The following is a 19,863-nucleotide window of genomic DNA, read 5'->3' as shown; positions in this document are numbered from 1 at the left end:
CATCTCAGATCCAACCCTCCAAATCATTATTGCCCTGTCCTTCTTCCTTCCCACCTATCCACTCCACCCTCCCTCATGACCTATCACTGTCACTCTCTACCTGCCTCTACCTATACTCTTCCCAGTTACCTTCCCTCCATCCTATTTATCACCCCCCCACCCACCATTCCTGACGAAGGGCTCGTGCCTTAAACGTTCACTCTCCTCCTCCTCGGACACTTACTGACCAGCTGTGCCTTTCCAGGGTCATATTTTTCAACTCTTTCTCTCTGCAGGTGCTGCCATACCTGCTGAGTTTCTCCAGCAATTTGTTTTTCCTACATTATTACACATCTGGGGCAGGTCAGGCTTGAACTCAGATCTTCACTTGACCTTCTGGTCCAGAGAATCTACCACAACAGGTCTGTAATCCTCCTCTCTGTTCTTTTAAATGTCAAGCTAACAGATGGTTTATCAGTCCCTCATAGAACACCGCAACAGAAACACTACTAAATCATTAACAAAGACTTACAAAAGGTGAACGGAAACTTATCAAAAAAAAATTGTCCGGGATGATGATATACTCCAGCACCTGCAGTGCCCACCAGTATCTAATGTTACTGAGTCTTTGGGCCCATTTAATTAGCAGAGATGGGGATAAATCACTCCTGAGTTCTAATAATGAGGCACTTGATTTACATAATATGTAGTTTATTGTATGATACACTGAGTTACTTTGACCAGTTAGACATAATTATAAAGACTTATTAAAAGCCAGTGATGACACATCTGGACCAATTGAGAGATCATGTTTAATTGTTTTTCTCCTCTGAAAAAGGAGCTTGATGCAGCTTCAACATCAACTCTTTCAGAACCATCACGTTGTACAACATTACCTTACATAACTGGAGAAGGACACTTTAAGAAAGAGAAGCAACGCAAACTGGAAGATATTGTTATTACATGACTGCATAACCTAGCAAAGACATTAGTGAAAGCTGAAAAGGAGCCCCTGAAAATAAAATCAAAACATAGTCCAAGAAAGTCTCAATACAGGAAGTTCCAAAACAAAGTAATCTGAGATACAAGCATTCATTGAAAGTACCCCAAAACATTGAGTCAAATTTAATCAATTTGCCATCTGTGTAATCACCTTCTCAACACAGTTTTTAAATCCATCCTCTTGGCACCGTCAAATCCTTTGATTGATACTTATAAAAGGAAGCAATAAGCTGCTTTGAAGGACATTCTCAATTAAATTGATAACATTTCTTGATTATGAAACTCCTTCCAGTTTCACTGTCCAACCATCTTCTGAGGGGAGAGCGAACATGGAAACAGAGGACAGAAATACAAGAATGCCTTTTGGTGAAGAAGCCTTCCATTTCAGGGGCGCTGGGACTCCCAGCATTATCACCTAGAGAGACGACACAAGGACATGAAACACGAAAACTAACAATACACCAAGCCTGTTGCTTCCTCAGACCAGGTACAATTCGTTTGGTACAAGTTATCTTACCCAGCATTAACGAGTTGAATTCAGGCCCAGGAGTGGGGGTACAAAATGGTGCTAATCACCAGAGTCCATACTTTCAGGTGGAGCCAAGTCTCAGGCAGCAACACCTCTTGCTTACAAACAAATACACGTGGCCTTAATAAAATCAAAAATCAGCCAGGCTGCATTTTTGGTGCTGTGGTTTGCATCTGGTCTTGGCTGTTCTCCCATACAGGGACCACCCTGCTAAAGGTTTCCAATGCTGTTTTCAGAGCACGTTCTCCCTCATGGCCAAAGAAATATTTTAACCTGAGCTTAGTGGAATGAAGATAAGGTAGGGTGTGTGAGACTTTACATTTCTTATTTCCCTGTATAATTTTTCCCAGATTCTGGACATGATTTAACATTGTTTTAGTTGCATTCATACAGTTCAGATAACTATTCCTCTGCCCTCAGTTTAACATAAAACTGTTCTACCTCACTGACTGAATGCTGCACACTTGAAGGATATGAGCAGATGGAGAGGCAAGAATAAGGGACCATGAAACAGGAGAAGCACCATGGCCATGCTTGAATTGAAATCTGTTCCATGAATAGATCTATCAAATCTTATTCACCTGTAATGATTGCACTGCAAAACTGTACTAAGCATAAAAATGTTAGAAGAATTAGAAGTGGAGACAGTAAGGAATTTGTTGAATTACTGAAACCTGGTTAAAAGCAATGTGAATGAACATGGAAGAAAAAAGTGCTTTACATGACCTTTGGATATCTTAAAGTGCTTTTTACAACCAATGTTTTTTTTAAAAAAGATGTACTTACCCCTGTAAAGTGGGAAATACAGCAGCCAAGTTAGAATCAGCAATTCTCATTAACCAGTATGATGATGCTGAAATAATTTATTTTTTGTGATGTTGATTGAGAGGTATATATTGGATAGGACTTTGACAATTACTCTTATATAAAATCTTTGGGGAATGAGACATCTGATTAATTAATGCTCCCTCAGCACTGCTGCTGAAGTGTTCACCTTGTATTTTATGCTCAAAACGTGGAGTGGGATTTGAAACTGCAGCCTTGTGTTTCAGAGGCAAGTGTGGTACCAAGTAAATCACAGCTGATCTTCAGGTTTGTTTGTGCAGGCTTTAGAGATCTTATAGAAGAAAAGAAGGTCTACGGAATAGCATATACAACCAGGAAGCTTACAGAGATGAAAGAACTGGAAGTTACCATTTTTTTCAGGGTGGATCTGGAAAACAGGAATAATGATACAAGGCACCCACAATAAAATGGATGTGAAATGGAAATACCATGGCTGCTCTTATTAGAGAGAGGGATAAACTAGTGGTGACTTTATACAAAGGGTCAACACACCTCAAGCAAGCAGCAATGCCTTCATGGTGACCTCAACTAGCATAGGAATTGAACCCATACTGTTGATATTATAGAGAGGCACAGCCAGGAAACAGACCCTTTGGTCCAACTCGTCCATACCAACCAGATATCCTAACCTAATCTAGTCCTATTTGCCAGCACTTGGCCCATATTGCTCTAAACCCTTCCCATTCATATACCCATCCAGATGCTTTTCAAACATTGTAATTGTACCAGCCTCCACCACTTCCTCTGGCAGCTCATTCCATACACACACAACCCTCTGCATGAAAACACTGCCCCTAAGGTCCTTTTAAATTTCTCACCTTGAACCTATGCCCTCTAGTTCTGGACTTCAGCATCCCAGAGAAAAGAACTTGTCTATTTACCCAATTCATGCCTCTCATGATTTTATAAACCTCTATAAAGTCACCTCTCAACCTCCGACATGCCAGGGAAAACAGCCACAGCCTATTGAACTTTTCCCTGTAGCTCAAGTCCTCTAATCCTGGCAATATCCTTGCGAATCTTTTCTGAACCCTTTCAAGTTTCACAACGTGCTTCTGATAGAAGGGAGACCAAAATTGCACACAATATTCCAAAGGTGGCCCAACTAATGTCCTATACAGCCACAACATGACCTCCCAACTCCTGTGCTCACTGCTCTGTTCAATAAAGGAAAGCATACCAAATGCCTTCTTCACTATCCTATCTACCTAAGACTCCACTTTCAAGGAATTCTGAACCTGCACTCCAAGGCTTCTTTGTTCAGCAACACTTCTCAGGATATTCCCATTAAGTGTATAAGTCCTCCTCTGATTTGCCTTTCCAAAATGCAGCTGCTTACATTTATCTAAATTAAACTCCATTTGCCACTCCTCAGCCTGTTGGTTCATCTGACCAAGATCCCATTGTACTCTGAGGTAACCTTCTTCGCTGTTCACTACACCTCCAATTTTGGTGTCATCTGCAAACTAGACCGCCTATTTTCACATTCATATCATTTATATAACTGCATTGTAGCCCACCATCCAGCCAACTGAGCTGACCGTACCTCCAATAAAATGGAGGTGGATGTACTGTCTCAAGAGGTCATAAAGATTAGTAATATAGCCTTTGTTGTGAAGACAGCAGATTTTAATCTTTCTAACAAAGATGGAACTTGAATGAAAAGGGATGTCACAGAAAGTATCAGGAAATAGAAATATATGTATAATTCGGAAATATACAGAAATGGAATAAGGAAAAGTGCAAAAGAACTAGAAAATCAAACAATTAAAGGATAAGAAACAGAAAACAGTAGATGAATAGAAAAGAAAATACAATAGGCGATAGCAAACTATTCTTTAACCCTCTCTTTCTCTGATATAATTAAACAGATACTGGATCAGACAAGAACAGCGGAAGGTAGGCATTTTGACTGAGGACAGAGGTAGCAGAATAATTAAACTATTCCTTTATAGTTTTTATTGCCATGGAAGATGGGTTTGAGGTATGGAGCAGGGATAAAGCAAAGAGATATCCCTGCAGAAAATAATTAGGAGGGAGATTTCAGGCTGGAATACCCATAGTCTCAGAAGAGAAGGTAAAAACATTATTTTAAAAATTCTTAAAGTAAAATAAACTACATATTTTGGTAGTTATAACAGCTGTGCAAATTCCAAAAGGCATGCAATCAGTTAACAAAATATTAGAAAGCTGGAGTTAACAGCAAATGTATTTATATGTAATATATGGCCCCAAGGTGTTTCACAAGAGCATTATGAGGCAAGATTTCATGAGTCACTTAAGGATATGATGGGAGATGATTGAAAGCTTGACTAAAGACGAAGGTTTTAAGAATCATGATCAAGGAGAAAAAAAGAGTTAGAGAAATAGAGAGGTTTAGGAAGGGTATTTCAGAGCTTAGGGTCTTGAAGCTGAATTTACAGCCACCAATAGTGATGTAATTAATATTGAGGATATTAAAGAGGCCAAAATTGGAGGAGTGAGATATCTGAGTTACGGGACTGATGGAAATGGAAGAATATGAGAGCAAAGTTTTAATAGTCAAGGTGTTTCTTAACCAAGGTCATTATAGAACACACTGGATGGCGGATGGATGGAATTTAATTACCATTCGCTATAAACTGTTGCCATCAACCAATGATTGAGACACTGAATAATTAGTGTGCCCAATGGCCTTGTGTCTGCAGTAAACAACTGAAATAACTTAGAAATAAGATTGACACCTCATCAAATTCTGTAGACTACTGTTAATGAACTGTGTTTCCTTAATATTTACTTCTCCACCCACAACACCTATGTTTGTCTGAATGGTGTGCATAGGAGTTTAAGAATGAGTTGGCCTAATAGGTCCATAGGACTATCAATAGTCATGGATAAGACTGTTGTCCAGAACCAGTCTCAAGAGTGTAGTGCTGGAAAAGCACAGCAGGTCAGGCAGCATCTGAGGAGCAGGAGAATCGATGATTTGGGCATTCCTAATGAAGGGCTTATGCCCGAATCGTCGATTCTCCTGCTCCTCAGATGCTGCCTGACCTGCTGTGCTTTTCCAGCGCCACACTCTCCAGCATCTGCAGTCCTCACTTTCTCCCTGTTGTCCAGAACCAACTTGGTTCCAAAGGAGAGAACTGTGAACAAGTCAAATGAAGGCTAGAAAGCACACACAGGAAGAGAGAAAGAAACAAATCTTAAGCACTTACTTTGGTGCTCGATGAGCTTATTGGAGATTCCAGTTTTAATGTATTATCAGTGGGCCACTTTATGAACATTGCATAAATGGACGATCCCTTACTAGTATACCTGGATGCAAAGGAACAACACAATAAGGTAAACACCAAACTAAAAGCAGAGGCAGAAAAAAATAAATTTTAAAAAAAGCAGAGTTGCCACATTTTAATATTTCTGCAAGTGTGGCCTGTCATCTGGTTGATTTGTTGATTATACAATTCACAAGAAACTACCCAGAAAATGATGTCAGAACTTTTTAAGTTGACATTTTTTTGTTTCGCCTCTATTGACACTATAAATTGGTTTCAATAAATTATTTAGAATTCTATTAGATTCAGCTTTACACAATCATACAATAACACTAAATATTTTTCAAAGTTACAGGCACTACTGAACTCAAAATGTTGTTTTTCAGATCTTTAATGACAGAGTCTCATGGGAACATGACTTCTGAAACTGGGGCAGATACATCTGAACTTTGATACAATAGTGAGAAGTGAAATCTTAGTGAATCCATTGATATCACATCACTTCCACCAAACTAGTGTTTTGCAATTGCACATAGATACAGCAACTACAGAACTCAACATTATCAAAGGTCATCATATAGGAAAATACAGGTCATTCTGGTATAACAGGCTACAAGATTGCTCGCTGAACTGGTGGATTTGTTCTCAGATGTTTCATCACCATGCAAACATTATCAGTGAGCCTCTGGTGAAGCATTGGTGTTCTGTTCTGCTGCCTATCCTGGTAGCCACCAGGATACATGAGCACCATAAGCCACCAAAATACATGACCAACTATCACTGGTATCCATAAACACAAGTGAAGAGGGATACCAGTTTGACTAGGACAATACATCCATCCTGAGACAGGCTAAACAAAGACGCTCACAGGAATTCCTCAAGGCCTAGCATTCAAACTGGAACTCCATTAACAAACATATAGATTTGGACCCCATTTACCAAGCTCTGAGAAACTGAACCAGAAATGATATCACCTACCACAACAAACCGAGACAGATAAATAGCAAGTGGGACAGAACACCTACTGATGATGTTACCTAGCATGGTGATGAAACGTCTGAGAACAAATCCATCAGCTCAACGAGCAAACTTACTACCAGATCCACAACCTGAGCTACAAACCTTCTCCAAAATCTCAATTCTGGTGTAACATGTGTTTGTCAACACAAATAAGTTATACCGCGATTGACGAATTCTGGGCGCTGTTTGGATAACGTGAACTTTCTACTGAATGGGTATAGTGATTTTCTGTCGTGATCTTCTACAACGTGACTTTCTATGCTGGTTTTCCATAGCGTGATTTTTTTAGCACAAGGAACACAACTGTCACATTATAGCACCATGCCCTGTAACAGGAATCACAATTGAAAGGTTTCCCTCTAAGGTTTTTCTTCTGTTTAATATCCACAATCTTAATGGCCCAGTCTGCATGTCAGCAAACTCAAAGACATCCAAGTTATTTTCAGCTTCTTGCTTTGACTTTAAGCATAAACTAAGGTAACAGTGAAGAATGTGGAAATAGAGTGAAGGGAAGAAAAACAATTGTTTATATTTAACTCTAATAGGCATTACCATACAGCTGTAGAGTTCTCCTTCTGAACTCGCCATGGTTTTGATGCATATATTGCTTCACCATTAACACTTAGCCATTGTCCCAGACCTTCCAATCTTTCCTGGAAAATTACAGGGATTGTACCATCTTTGGTAGGACCAATATTAAGCAACAAGTTTCCTCCATAAGAGACTGTTGTCAGCAAAGTCTGTCAGAGAAAGAACAGTGATGAGATGAAATGATTGTGTAATGCAGTCAATAAGACAAGCTCCCATTTTAATCCATGGCCTCAACCAACAGGCATGTACAATCATTTTTTAAAAACTGTTCCACAGCACCTAGCAAAGTCAGGGAAATTACTGTGTTACCATTGTCTACATCATCTCATTTTCTGCTGTAACAATAAGTCTAATTTCACATAGTTATCTTGATATAAAAGAATGACAATAATTTCCCATCAATTTGTGAAATCCCTTAAACATTTGACATAAATCGTGCCAAAACAAATACATCTCTTACACTCTTTTCTGTCCCTAAATTAGAAGGTATTTTTATTACAGACACAAGTGCTGATATGGAGCATGAATGATATATATACCACATAGGCTTCACAGCTGTACATAACATCAACGTATGTTCAATGCAGGATGTACGTTGGCAATCAAAAGCACCATTCCCAAACTTCAGGAAGATACAGGCCAACTGTAACATCTTAGCACAGACTGGATAACAAACTGTGACCCTTCCTCTTGTTCGAATGGTTCAGCTACTCAATAAGCTCACTCTTTGATGCACTTGTTGACAAGCCAAGATCGCAGCAGAACTCCAATGCACCCTCACTTGACTTTATTATCATTCTAGCCATGTTCATAATTGGTTAACAGAAGTACATACACTGATAATTGATGGCAAGTCCATCACTTCACTGAGATGCATATTTCTACGATAACCCCATGATCTTCTGTCGATCGAGGTGCACATCTCCCATTTGTGATTTTGTAGCTTGCTTGGGCTGTATTTGTCTGCACAGTTGAAGAATCCACCATGTTTACAGGAACAGCCAGCTCCCCAGCGGTCATTGGTTACAACTGTATCCTAGTAACAAAGATAATAGAACAGATATTTACATAGCACCTTTCAAAAGCTTAAGGCATCATTCAAGTGACTTCCATCCAGTGCAGTACCCTTGAAGTGTAATGACTACTGAAATGTAAGAAAAATGGCAGCTAATTGGTGCACAGCAAGCTTCCCAAAACAGCAACAAGATAACATTGAGATTGTCTGTCTTTTTAAGTAATGTCGATGGAGAGATTGAGTTAAGAATTTTAGATCATGACTTCTGCCCCACATTTTGAATCGCAGCAGGTGCTGATTCTACTGTTCTCACTTACATGTCCTCCAGATGCACTTTATCTCTTTACTTGTTTCATGACCATCTCTTTGTGCATGCACAATCATCTTTCATCATTTAATCTCTCCTGCCTTCTTCTACATAATCGGAAACTTTCCTTTTTTGTATCTTTCTCCAGTCCTCCACCACCCAGTTTTCCCCCATCCCCACCCCCACCCCTCTCCCCCACACCCCCATCATTTCCTCTACCTTGCATAAAAACTCAGTATTCTGATAAAGGGTAATTGGCTTGTGATGTTAATTTGGTTTCTTTCTCCACAGGTTTAAGGGCATGCGGGGGGGTGGGAATGGAATCATCTGTTTGCACATCATAGTACCTTCTTTGTAAAATAGTGACCAGAGGTTACAGAGCTCACAGAAGAATGGAATGAAAAAAAAAATAGGTTGGCTTCAAAACACTAAAATGTAAAATACCTGGGAAGGAAAATAAATGGATGCTGCAAGAGACTGAAAGATACAAAGTGAACATTTCTATTGTGGAGAAAACACCAAGTTAAAACAAAGGCACTGCACTAGATGACCAAGTTAGTACAGATATAAAGACAATTAAAAGAGATAAGAAGGGCACTTAGCTCAAGAGATCATTTCAAATGGACAATTCACTCAACATAATACAAATTTAGGAAATCTCAGTTCATAACCCAGTTCACCCACAACTGACCAAATTCAGCCACAAGGGACAGTGCTCACCTTACATTAATATTTGTTAGTGACCCATAATTTCAGCAAGGACTTGATGGGTTGGAGTTGAATATTTTACTTTTGTGACATAATGATTTCATTAAATGTACAGAAGATGGAGATTGTACTATACTTGGGAGAGGAATACTGGCCCTAGAATGGTCATGTTTAACATAAGTAGTAGCCAAGAATTCCCAGATCCAGAAGCAAATACCTAATTTCAAAATGGCTGAACAATGCTACAAAGATGATGAATACAAAATTATTCTGTTATGAGGTGTTTGCACAATAATATTCCACAATCTAACATTTAGTTAATGTGGTACAACTTTTTCTAACTCCTCTCATTACTACTCAAGACAGATGCAAAATGAAGGCACAAACATTGCCAACTTCAGTCCAATGAGGGGAGAACAAACGAAATAAGATAATGGGACAGAACAGTGTTGCTTAAAAAGGGAAACAGGACAATTTTAAAAAAGACTGTCCCAAATATGCTGTGAAAATAATCAATAAATTCCATTAAATAATCCAGATTTCAATGGTAATAACAAATTAAAATTAAAGTAAATTAGAATCCACCGTAATGTTCTTGTGAATATTACAAAGTACCTTGACAGGGCTATCATTGTAAAGCCAGGCCAGAAATCCAGTGGAATTCCAGTAGGAATCTGGTGCTTCCCAGTCTCCATCTGACCAGATTATATCTGGTTTATACCTATCAGAAGAAGAAATTAAACAAAATTCCCAGTTATTTCCAGGGTGTAATTATGTAAACCATACCAATTTATCAGTGACAAAAGCAGTCTTCTTTAAAACTGGCTCTGAGCATTAATTGTGTCAGCAATTCAATTGTCCAAGTCCTTAACCAACTTTAAATGTAGGTTTTATATTTTGACTTGAAAGATATACAAAAAATGTATTGTGTTTGTAATACAAGATTAGAGATTGGGGGTTTGTGTCATCATTTTGTGTCTAACCTGAACAGTAAAACTAACAAGAAAAAACTACACATTAGCCAGAATCCTGTGAAATATTATTGTACAAGCATCACATTTTGGACCTGAAATTATTCTGTTTTTTCATTAGCAGTAATGCTTTCACCCACTAGTATCACATCACATACTTTACAGCCAAGTTTACTTAATGGGGGCAACACTGTAATCTTTCAATTGAAGTGATGCACTGAATAACTGTTGTCAATTTTAGAATGGATTCTGCTTGAAAAAACTGACCATAATTTAATATACCTTCTCACTCTCTGCTCACGATTTAAACAGATTTAAACAGATCATCACAGGATTTGAAGTACTTTTGGGTCTCCATAGTGAAAACAGCGAAGTGAATTAAACATGTTTATAAGGACAAGGTATTGACATTCACAGCAACCTCAGGATCCATAGGGGCTAGGTGCATGGACTCCCCACGAAGAATAGAAGATGAGAATATCACTACCATATAATCAGACTGGATGAGTTTAAAGAAAACAAATAGGTAAGGTCTGGGGCCGATCTTGCAAATACATGGACCTGTGGGTGGCAAATCCCATATAACAAGAAGTGAGTGTACAATGTGTTGAGATGTTGCAAGAATCACCATATTCCATTACCTCATGACTAGATCATACAGTTCTGGCAATGTTTTATCCACAACAAATGTCTGGGTCTTGAATTTGTTCTTTTTGTCATACAAATAAAGAGGATTAAACCACTCAAATAGAGAATGGTACACTCCATAATGTAAATTCCTGTCGCAAAAGAACAAGGTTAATATTAAATTTCAAAATGGACTATAACTTAGTTTTCAAAACTTTTACATATTAGATAAAAGTATCTAACAGTGTGAAATTAACAGTGTAACAACTATACTAGGTATAAATAACCACACATTCAATCTTCTTATTCTTTGGACAAGGTAGGTAAGACACTAGGCGTAAAAACAAAACTGGGGCTCACAGAGCATTTGAGAATCTATGAGAACAAGTATAGGAGAACAAGAGACACAGCAATAAGGGAACACTAAGTTAGAGTTGTACCTCAGATGCATTTGCTGAAATTGTATTGAGGGAGAAGATAAAGGCTGAGAAGGACAATATATTGGAAGTAGTCAGTGATTGGGCTTTCAAGAGTCCTTTAATGACTTTCCATGATCTAGCCAGACCATCAACCCCAGAAGTGCATTTCAAGACTCAGATTTAGCAAATAATAGCAATGAAACATTAACTTTTCTTAACAATACGTCACCTATTTTTGCTCTAACTGATGACATATATCTATGTTTGCATTAATTTGCCACCTGAAGTTTTAGATGTTGAAAATGGAAATATTAAACTTTTGATAAGTTCCATTTCTGGTCCCAATATCACTATGGAGATACTCCAGCTGAATTTAGAAAATGAAACAGTAAGGAAGTTTTAGCAATTGATTTTAGCAATTGATTTTTTTAAATTTTCTTTGTCATTAAGGAAGTGATACTGATTTTAGCAATTGATTTTATTGATTTTTTAAAATTTTCTTTGACATTTCAGTAAATATAGAAAATACAAACAAAACAACCATAAAGCCTTCTTAAGGACTTTTGAATATTAGATTCCCTACAGTATGGAAACAGGCCCTTCGGCCCAACAAGTCCACACTGGTCCTCTAAAGAGTAACCCACCCAGGCCCATTCATCCCTGACTAATGCACCTATCACCTAACTCAGCATTAGCCAATTCATCTTTGGATTGTGGGAGGAAACCACAGCACCCAGAGGGGACCTGTGCAGACACAGGGAAAATGTGCAAACTCCACACAGCCTGTCACTCAAGGCAGGAATCGAACCCAGGTCCCTGGCGCTATGAGACAGCAGTGCTAACCACTGCAGGGGTTTCCCACACAGGGATGTTTGTACATATTTTGGTCACTAAGGCTTTATTTACAATTTTTGAATTAAAGTTTTGTGAAATTATTATTGAACAGACACTGACCAGGGTTGGCACTATTCTGTTCATATTCTGTATGTTTAGCTTGGGTTTTAATTGTCAATATGTGTTCATGATATTGTAAATATCCTGCAATTTGCAGAAATTCATAAAATTAAATACAAACCGTTTTCGGATAGCGACTGCTAGATCACCCACCAAATCTCTATGTGGACCAGTGTCAATGGAGTTCCAGTTCCAGGACACAGACGATCCCCAGTTTGTGAATCCTTCATGGTGTTTGGTCGTCAGAACCACATACCTGGGAAAAAACAATTACCAACCAGAGGGAAAAAAAAGCGGATAGAAATTGATACCAAAGTCCCTTACATTTTTTTTAAATTCATTCATAAAATGGTCAGTTGTCTATTCCTGATTGTCCAGAGGGCAATTACAATGCTATGGCTCTGGAGTCACATATAGGCCAGACCAGGTAAAGACAGCCCATTTTCTTTCTTAAAAATGATTATTGAGCCAGATTTTTCTTTCCTCCTGACAATTGACAACAGTTTCATAGTCATCGATAGACTCTTAATTCCAATTTTGTTGAATTAAATTTCACTTTCTGCCATGGTGGGATTCAAATGCAGGTCCCTAGAACATTACAAGGTTAATTAATAACCTTTGATTATACCACAGGGCCATCTTCAAATGGCAGCGAACAGGTCTAGATTATTTCAAAGCATAGTCAGCTTATGAGAAGCAGGGGTCTTAAAAGAATACTTTCCACAGATTGATGCTTTACCTTCTATTCAAATTGTGTGTTTGGCTTTTGACAGGTATTGTAAAATATTTTCTCTCAGAGCGTTTAAGTGACATTAAGAAACAGGGAAATACGTCCAAAGTGGTTCTGGTATTATAACTAAATTTATAATGCACAACAACAAATCTGCAGCAAGTATAGAGTAAATGAAAAGTTCTCATGTGATTTCAAAAGCTATCTTGGTCACTGAAACTGAATTTGCAAACAGTTGCAATGAAGGAGACTATGCTCATAGAATGTACCACACCATCAATGAGGATGTGAGAACAGATGACAATACTATTTGCCTACAATCCAATAAAGAATCAAAACAATTTTGCAATGTGTCACAAATATTTTTCTGAGAAAACATCACAGATGTATGAACTTAGTAAAGAACATTGTGGGTATTGTGATAAGACGCAAAGCTTTGATTGATAGAACACTTCATTTTAATGATATATAAAAATGATGGATAAATGCACAGTGTATTTACAAAGAAAATAATCCTATCCCCACGACAGGGGACAGGAGAAAAGAAATTTGGATTGTCGGTCTGCCAGAAGGTAAGGAAGGTGAGCAGCCGCTGGAATTTATTGAGGACTGATTGCCGAAATTCCTTAATTTGGAAGCTAGAATGAGAAGCTTGAAAATTGAGAGGGCACACCAGGTCATGGTGTGGAGGTCAGGTCTGGGCAAACATCCTCGTTCTATCTTGGTGCAGTTTCATCACTGTAGAGAAAAGGAGAGAATCGTGGAAGCTTCCAGAATCCAGGGGAAGGATCTGAAGGCCCTAGTTTTCGAGGGCTCTAAGATCATGTTCTTCCAGGACTTCTCAGCGGCAGTGATCCGGAAAAGAAAATCCTATGACAGCGTCAAGAGAAGACTGAGGAAGCTTGGGATCCAGTACTGTCTGAGGTATCCAGCAGTGCTCAGATCACCTTAGATGGATCTGTACATCTTTTTGACGCGTCGGAGAAGGCAAGAAACTTTGTGGACAAATTAAATTAATATGAACAATTTAGTATGTATAAATAGTAGTATTGTTTGGGTGTGTCTCTGACTTTCCGCAAAAAGAAAAGAAGGCCATTCGGGGCTTTCTTTCCCTATTTTTTTAAATTGGTAATAATCTGGTCTAAACTATGTTCGGGGAAGGTTGGGATGTGTACTTTCAATTCCTAAGTTAAGTCATACCAAAGGATGGGTGGGGTACTTCCCTTCATTTTCATTCAAAATTTCTTTGTTCACATTGTGATTTCATGGTATATTTTCTTTCTTTTCTGCTAGTGTTTGCAATGCAGCTCTAGCTGGGGAGGGGTGGGGGGGAGGACGTGGTAATGGTTGGGATGGCTAGATTCCTAATTACAGGCAGTTTATGGAAAAGCGCAGCAGGTCAGGAATGAAGAAGGGCTTATGCCCGAAACGTCGATTCTCCTGTTCCCTGAATGCTGCCTGACCTGCTGCACTTTTCCAGCAACACATTTTCAGCTCTGATCTCCAGCATCTGCAGACCTCACTTTCTCCTACAGGCAGTTTATGCCTGGTTCAGGTAGTTAAATGCCCTGGCTGCAGTATTGGCAGCGGGATGGGAAGTTAGGTCTGGAATGTGTAGATTCCCCCTTTGGGCAGGGGGTGAATTCCCCTATTCAGTGCCACTGTGCTTTATATGTTGGTTTGTTTTTTGGTTTTTGTTGAATATAATCTTTGACAGCTTTGTAGGTTTGTTAACTGGAGTGGGTTTAGTTTACGTAGTTTTTATGTTTGATGGATTTTCGGACAGTAACACTCGGCAATTTGTAATTTGAGTTCCTCCTCTCTAGAATCGAAATATTACTGCAGAAGGTTATGGCAATTTACTTGATTAAATGGTGTACTTGGTACATCAAGGGGAGTCATTCACCAATTAAGAGGAAGAAGGAATTCTCGAGTCTTAGAAAGGAAAAGGTGGATATTGCTTTATTGTGGGACACACACTTGGATGATAGGGAGTATTTGAAACTACAACAGAATGGTTTTGATCGGGTTTACTTTTCATCTTTTAATACCAGAAGTAGGAGAGTGGCTATATTGCTTCAGAGGAATCTCCCATTTAAGTTACTCAAGTGTGTTAAAGACATACACGAGAGGTTTGTAATTCTCAAAGTCCTGATAAATGAGGAAGAATATGGTGTTTTAAATGTCTATTGCCCTCAGGCCCATCCCTTCAAATTTCTGGTAGATCCGTTCTCTAAATTGATCAGTCTCAAGTCCTGACATATCATTATAGGGGGAGATTTTAATTGTCTTATGGATCCCATGGTAGACAGGTTGCCCAAAGGCCCCCCGATACCGTATGTACAAACTAAACAATTCATGGATCTGTGTATGGAGTTAGGATTGGTGAATGTCTGGAGGCATCTCCACCCTACAGACAGGGATTTTATGTTTTTTTCCAATCCACACAGATGTCACACCAGGATTGTTTTTTTACTGACCCGCATGGCAACCCTGGACTTGGTACGATTGGTAATATTACCATCTCCGATCACGCTCCAGTACACTTGTTGGTTAAGATTAAGGACACTGTAGTGGGTAGGAGGCACTGGCAAATGGATCCCTTTATCCTTAAGGATAATAAGTTTGTGGAGTACTTCTCTAAGGAATTTAGGCCATTCCTAGACATTAACTCAGGCGCGATTAGTAGCCCGTCTGTCCTTTGGGAAACTGCTAAGGCCTATGCCAGGGGGTTAGTTATTTCCTACTATGCCAGTAGGAAGTAGCAAAAGGGTGAGCAGCAGTGTCTCCTCGAAGGACGGTTGAAAGCAGCCAAGAAGGCTTACTTTGTCAGGCCCTCGTTGTCAAGCTACAGAGGATTACGGCGCTGCGGTCTGCATTAAATTCCATGCTCACGCAGATAACAAAGAAGGAGCTTACTTTCATAAAACAAAGGTTATATGAGCATGGTGACAAGCCAGGCAAGTACCTAGCATATCTTGCCAGGAAAAGGAGTGCCCCTCAAGCCATTACATTGATTAGGCAAGGGTCTGGGAACCTAACATGTGATTCAAAAAAGATTAATGTGGGGTTCCAGAGATTTTACTCTGAATTATACCAATCTGAGGGTTGTGAGAAGGAGCAGGCCAAGATGGAGTCCTTTTTCAAGGATCTAGAGCTGCTGGGTGTGACCCCCGAACAAGAGTCCTTTCTCAATGTCCCCTTATCAGAGCAAGAGGTGCAGGAGGCAATGAAGCAGCTTCAGAATGGAAAGATGCCCGGTCCTATTGGACTTCCCAGCAAATTCTGTAAAAGAAATTTGTAAACATATTGTCAGACTCGATGCTCAACATGTTCAATGACTTGTACAGTCATGATTGTCTCCTGCCATCTCTAAGAGAGGCCAATATTTAACTTATTCTTAAAAAAGGGAAGGTCTCGGAGAACTGTGCTTCTTACAGGCCTGTTTCACTCTTAAATGTGGACTTTAAAATCCTCTCCAAAAGTCTCGCATTAAACCTGGAGATTGTGTTACCTTCTATTGATAAGAACACCAGATGGGCTTCATAAAGGGTCGCAGATCCTCCAATAATGTTAGGAGGCTGCTTAACGTAATTCAAACATGTCAACAACATTCAGCACAGGGATTGGTGATTTCTCTATATGCAGAGAAGGCATTTGACCGAGTTGAGTAGCCGTGTCTTTGGAGCAGTTTGGCTTGAGTAAAGCCTCTATAAGATGGGTAAAGGTTCTCTACAGTGACCCTCTCACTGCAGTCATTACCAATGGAGTACGATTAAGCAATTTTAGCATTTTTAGGGGCAGCCAGCAGGGCTGTCCTCATTTTTTTGTCAAATCCAGCAGTTTTGGTGCATCGCCTGATACAATGTATCAGCTCATTTGGCTACACGATTAAGTTTGTAAAATCAAAGGCTATGCCTATGGGTGGTCTTACAAAAGTGCTAGGTCTTAAGTGGTCACAGGGGGGTTTTCTGTATTTGGGCATATTCATTACTCCAGTTCTTGATTGGTTGTTTAAAGCTAATTTTGTTCAATTATTCAACAAAATCAAATAAGACCTTCAAAGATGGGAGGCGCTTCCAGTCTCATGGTTATGTCGGATAGAGCTTATTAAGATGAGTATACTCCCCTGTTTGTTGTTCCCTATACGAAAGCACCCCCGATTTTCGATAAGCAAACGTTCAGGAGACTGAAAGGCTGGTTCCTTTATTTGGTATTGTAAGCGGCCCTTATTAAATTAATTCAGCCGCAATTGCCTCACAGACTGGGGGGGAGGGGATCTCCCGGATGTTAGAAACTATCAACTGAGTTTGCTTTTATCTTATGTGAGTGATTGGGCTCGTGAGGACCCTTTTTCAATATGGTTAGATAGCGAAACCTCTCAGGCAAGGTGCCCCCTTTCTAGCTTGCTGTTTTTGGACAAAATGAGGACAGTTAAGGAATATTGCCATAACCCAATAGTTATTAATACTGTTAAAGCATGGAGGGCAATTCAGAAGAGGAAAGGCAATATTGGCAACACATCCTTTTTTACACCTGTATGCCAGGTTTTCAAATGGGGATGATGGATTAAGGATTCAAATATTTGGCAGCTAGGGGTGTGTCTTGCATGGGTGATTTATTTGAGGGTGATGCAATGATGTCCTAAGATCAGTTAGCACGGAAATACAAGCTATCTAGCAGGGACCTCTTTCGTATTTTTCAAGATAGGGATTTTATTCAAAAAAGACTACACTTTTGACTGATCCCTACAAATCCGACATAGAGAGGAGGGTGCTCAGTGCTAAGAGTACACTTTCTGCCAGCACCTTAATCATCAACTGGGGAGGGCGGCCCCTCAGATGAGTTTGATTGATTCTGCAGGGTGTGGGAGAGCGAGCTAGGCGTTGAGGTCTCCTCAAAAGCATGGGAAGATATTTGGGAAAACGGAAGAAAGATATCAATTTGCAATAGGACACATGCTTTACAGTTGGAGATTCTCCACAGGGGATCCACTTGGCTCCAGATCGTTTGTCAAAATTTAAAGCGGGGGTATCTTCAACACGTCCCAAGTGTAAAGTTGATACAGGCATTCTTACCCTTTGTCTCTGGCCCTATGATAAGCTTCAAACATGCTGGAGCATTGTGGCAGGTGCAATGGGGGGATATTGGGTGTTAAGAGTGGAGAAGGACCTGCTACCTCTTCTTCTTGGCCTGCCCAGTGTGTTCCTTGTAGATGCGCATAAGAAAAAACTTTTCAACATCCTCACTTTCTGCACAAGAATACCCTGTTAGTTTAGGTATCCGAAAATCCCCTGGGCCTTTTGGGTTGGTGTAAGATTGTTATGGAGCATATCCCCTTCGATTTTCTCACAAGAATGGTACAGCACAAAATTGAGAATTTCTGAGACATAGTGGCCCTTTCTGGAATACCTGGACACAGATTTGACCGCCACACTAATAAAGGCTTTTATATCACTGTAACAAATGGGCGCTATGAGTCCAATATCCAGGGAGGGGGTGCTGCGAACATATGAATAGGTGAAAATTAATGCTCTTGATATTCGAGAGTTAGTGTTTTATTTGGCTGAGCTGAATTATTAATTAGTGTGTTGTTAGTTATTTATTTAGTTAAGTAGTTGGGTTTTTTATATATATACATTTGTACATGAGGGCGGTTTGGGTTTTTACATTTTTTGGTGTTCTTCCTTTGTATTGTTTTGTATTTGTTGTAATATTTTAAAAATTTCAATAAAAATATATTTAAAAACAAGAGATAGATAAGTTCCGATTGCCAAGGGGATCAAAGGTTACAGGGAGAAAAGGCCAATTTGCTTTAGTTTTCACACCGCAGAAAGAAACTACGATGCCATGAAGAGAAACGGACTTGAAACGATGAAGACAATTCAAAAACTGTAGACAACTGGGGCAATGTTGGCTGGAAGACTTCCATTTGTTGGTATCATGTGACCGTGTGTCACATTACTCAATGTCGTAATTCGAATGTCACATGACCTACAAAGCTAACCTGGTGTTGTGTGATTTTTAATTCTGTCCACCCCAGTCCAACACTGGCACCTCCACATTATTACCAGCCAAAGTGGACGGTAGCACTGAAGTAGGCGGCAATAATGACCTTGCTGCTGTTAACCACATCCAGGGCAACTAAAAACAAAACTGCTGCTGGCGTTTCAACACCTCACAAGCACATTTTATTTGGTTTGAAGTTGTGATTAATATCGACAATTCTCTAAAACTCCCCCAGTTAACATTCGATTCCCCACATTCACAACGTTTTCGAAGTTCTTCATGTTGTACTGTACCTGGCTCCTGATTTCTGAATCACCTCTGCCCACTGATCCGGATCGAAGAACTCTGCGGTAAATGCTGGGGCGAACTGACTGTATTTGAACCCCTCTGGGTAGTTCTCCTTCATAAAGTTCACATACTCGGGCTGGTGCACACCTTCCCAGTTCCACCAGAACCACTCGCTCCCGAAACTGGGCACGGAAAAGACGCCCCAGTGAATGAATATTCCAAATTTACTCTCATCGTACCAAGGGGGCAAAGGTCTGCTGTCCAGACTCTTCCAGGTCGGTTGGTAGCGGCGACTGTGAGCAACCCCTGGCCAGAAGATCCCCAAAACACAAATATAACTCACTAAAATCTGCAATCTCATCGTCTTCACGATAGATCTTCACCAAAGAAGCCTCACTTCTCGAATAAAGCGGAAATTGCCTCTCGCGTGATTTCACTCAATATAAACTTCGCTTACAATACGGCGGCAATAAACATTAAGGTTTTGTAAGTAAGTTCCTCTTGTCTATTTCCAGGCCACCAGTATAACTATAAAGCACCCCCACTCTTTGTTAGCGATGCTTAGCGTCATTGAATGTTTGCAACGAATTATGATCATCGGACAGAAATTAGCC

At 39.7% G+C, this 19,863-nt stretch overlaps 1 protein-coding gene across 2 annotated transcripts; it reads right to left on the bottom strand.

The window, feature by feature from the left end:
- Positions 1-772: 772 nt before the first annotated feature.
- Positions 773-19,850, bottom strand: LOC122563701 (tissue alpha-L-fucosidase-like). Of its 2 annotated transcripts, XM_043717809.2 has the most exons (8): positions 19,255-19,845; positions 12,344-12,478; positions 10,864-11,001; positions 9,867-9,972; positions 8,057-8,257; positions 7,183-7,370; positions 5,554-5,653; positions 773-1,396 (listed from the first exon to the last, which is right to left on the bottom strand). In XM_043717809.2, exons 1-8 carry the CDS (start codon positions 19,608-19,610, stop codon positions 1,256-1,258), a joined length of 1,365 nt encoding a protein of 454 aa, XP_043573744.2. In that variant the 5' UTR covers positions 19,611-19,845; the 3' UTR covers positions 773-1,255. The 2 variants fall into 2 exon arrangements, with proteins under 2 accessions (XP_043573744.2, XP_087832995.1); XM_087976869.1 differs by lacking the exon at positions 10,864-11,001 and having other exon boundaries at positions 19,255-19,850.
- Between the last annotated feature and the right edge of the window lie 13 nt (positions 19,851-19,863).

This window comes from Chiloscyllium plagiosum, unplaced genomic scaffold, assembly GCF_037043375.1.
Source record: "Chiloscyllium plagiosum isolate Xiang-an unplaced genomic scaffold, Cpla_swu_hap1 HiC_scaffold_30, whole genome shotgun sequence".
NCBI lineage: Eukaryota > Metazoa > Chordata > Chondrichthyes > Orectolobiformes > Hemiscylliidae > Chiloscyllium > Chiloscyllium plagiosum.
This window is presented reverse-complemented; position numbering and strand designations above follow the sequence as displayed.

Coding starts and splice junctions, on each gene's coding strand:
- LOC122563701 (XM_043717809.2), bottom strand. CDS start 19,610: ATGAGATTGCAGATTTTAGTGAGTTATATTTGTGTTTTGGGGATCTTC. Junction 11,002..12,343: donor GCAGTCGCTATCCGAAAACG/GTTTGTATTTAA, acceptor CTTTTGCGACAG/GAATTTACATTATGGAGTGT. Junction 7,371..8,056: donor ACTTGCCATCAATTATCAGT/GTATGTACTTCT, acceptor TTTCTCTGACAG/ACTTTGCTGACAACAGTCTC.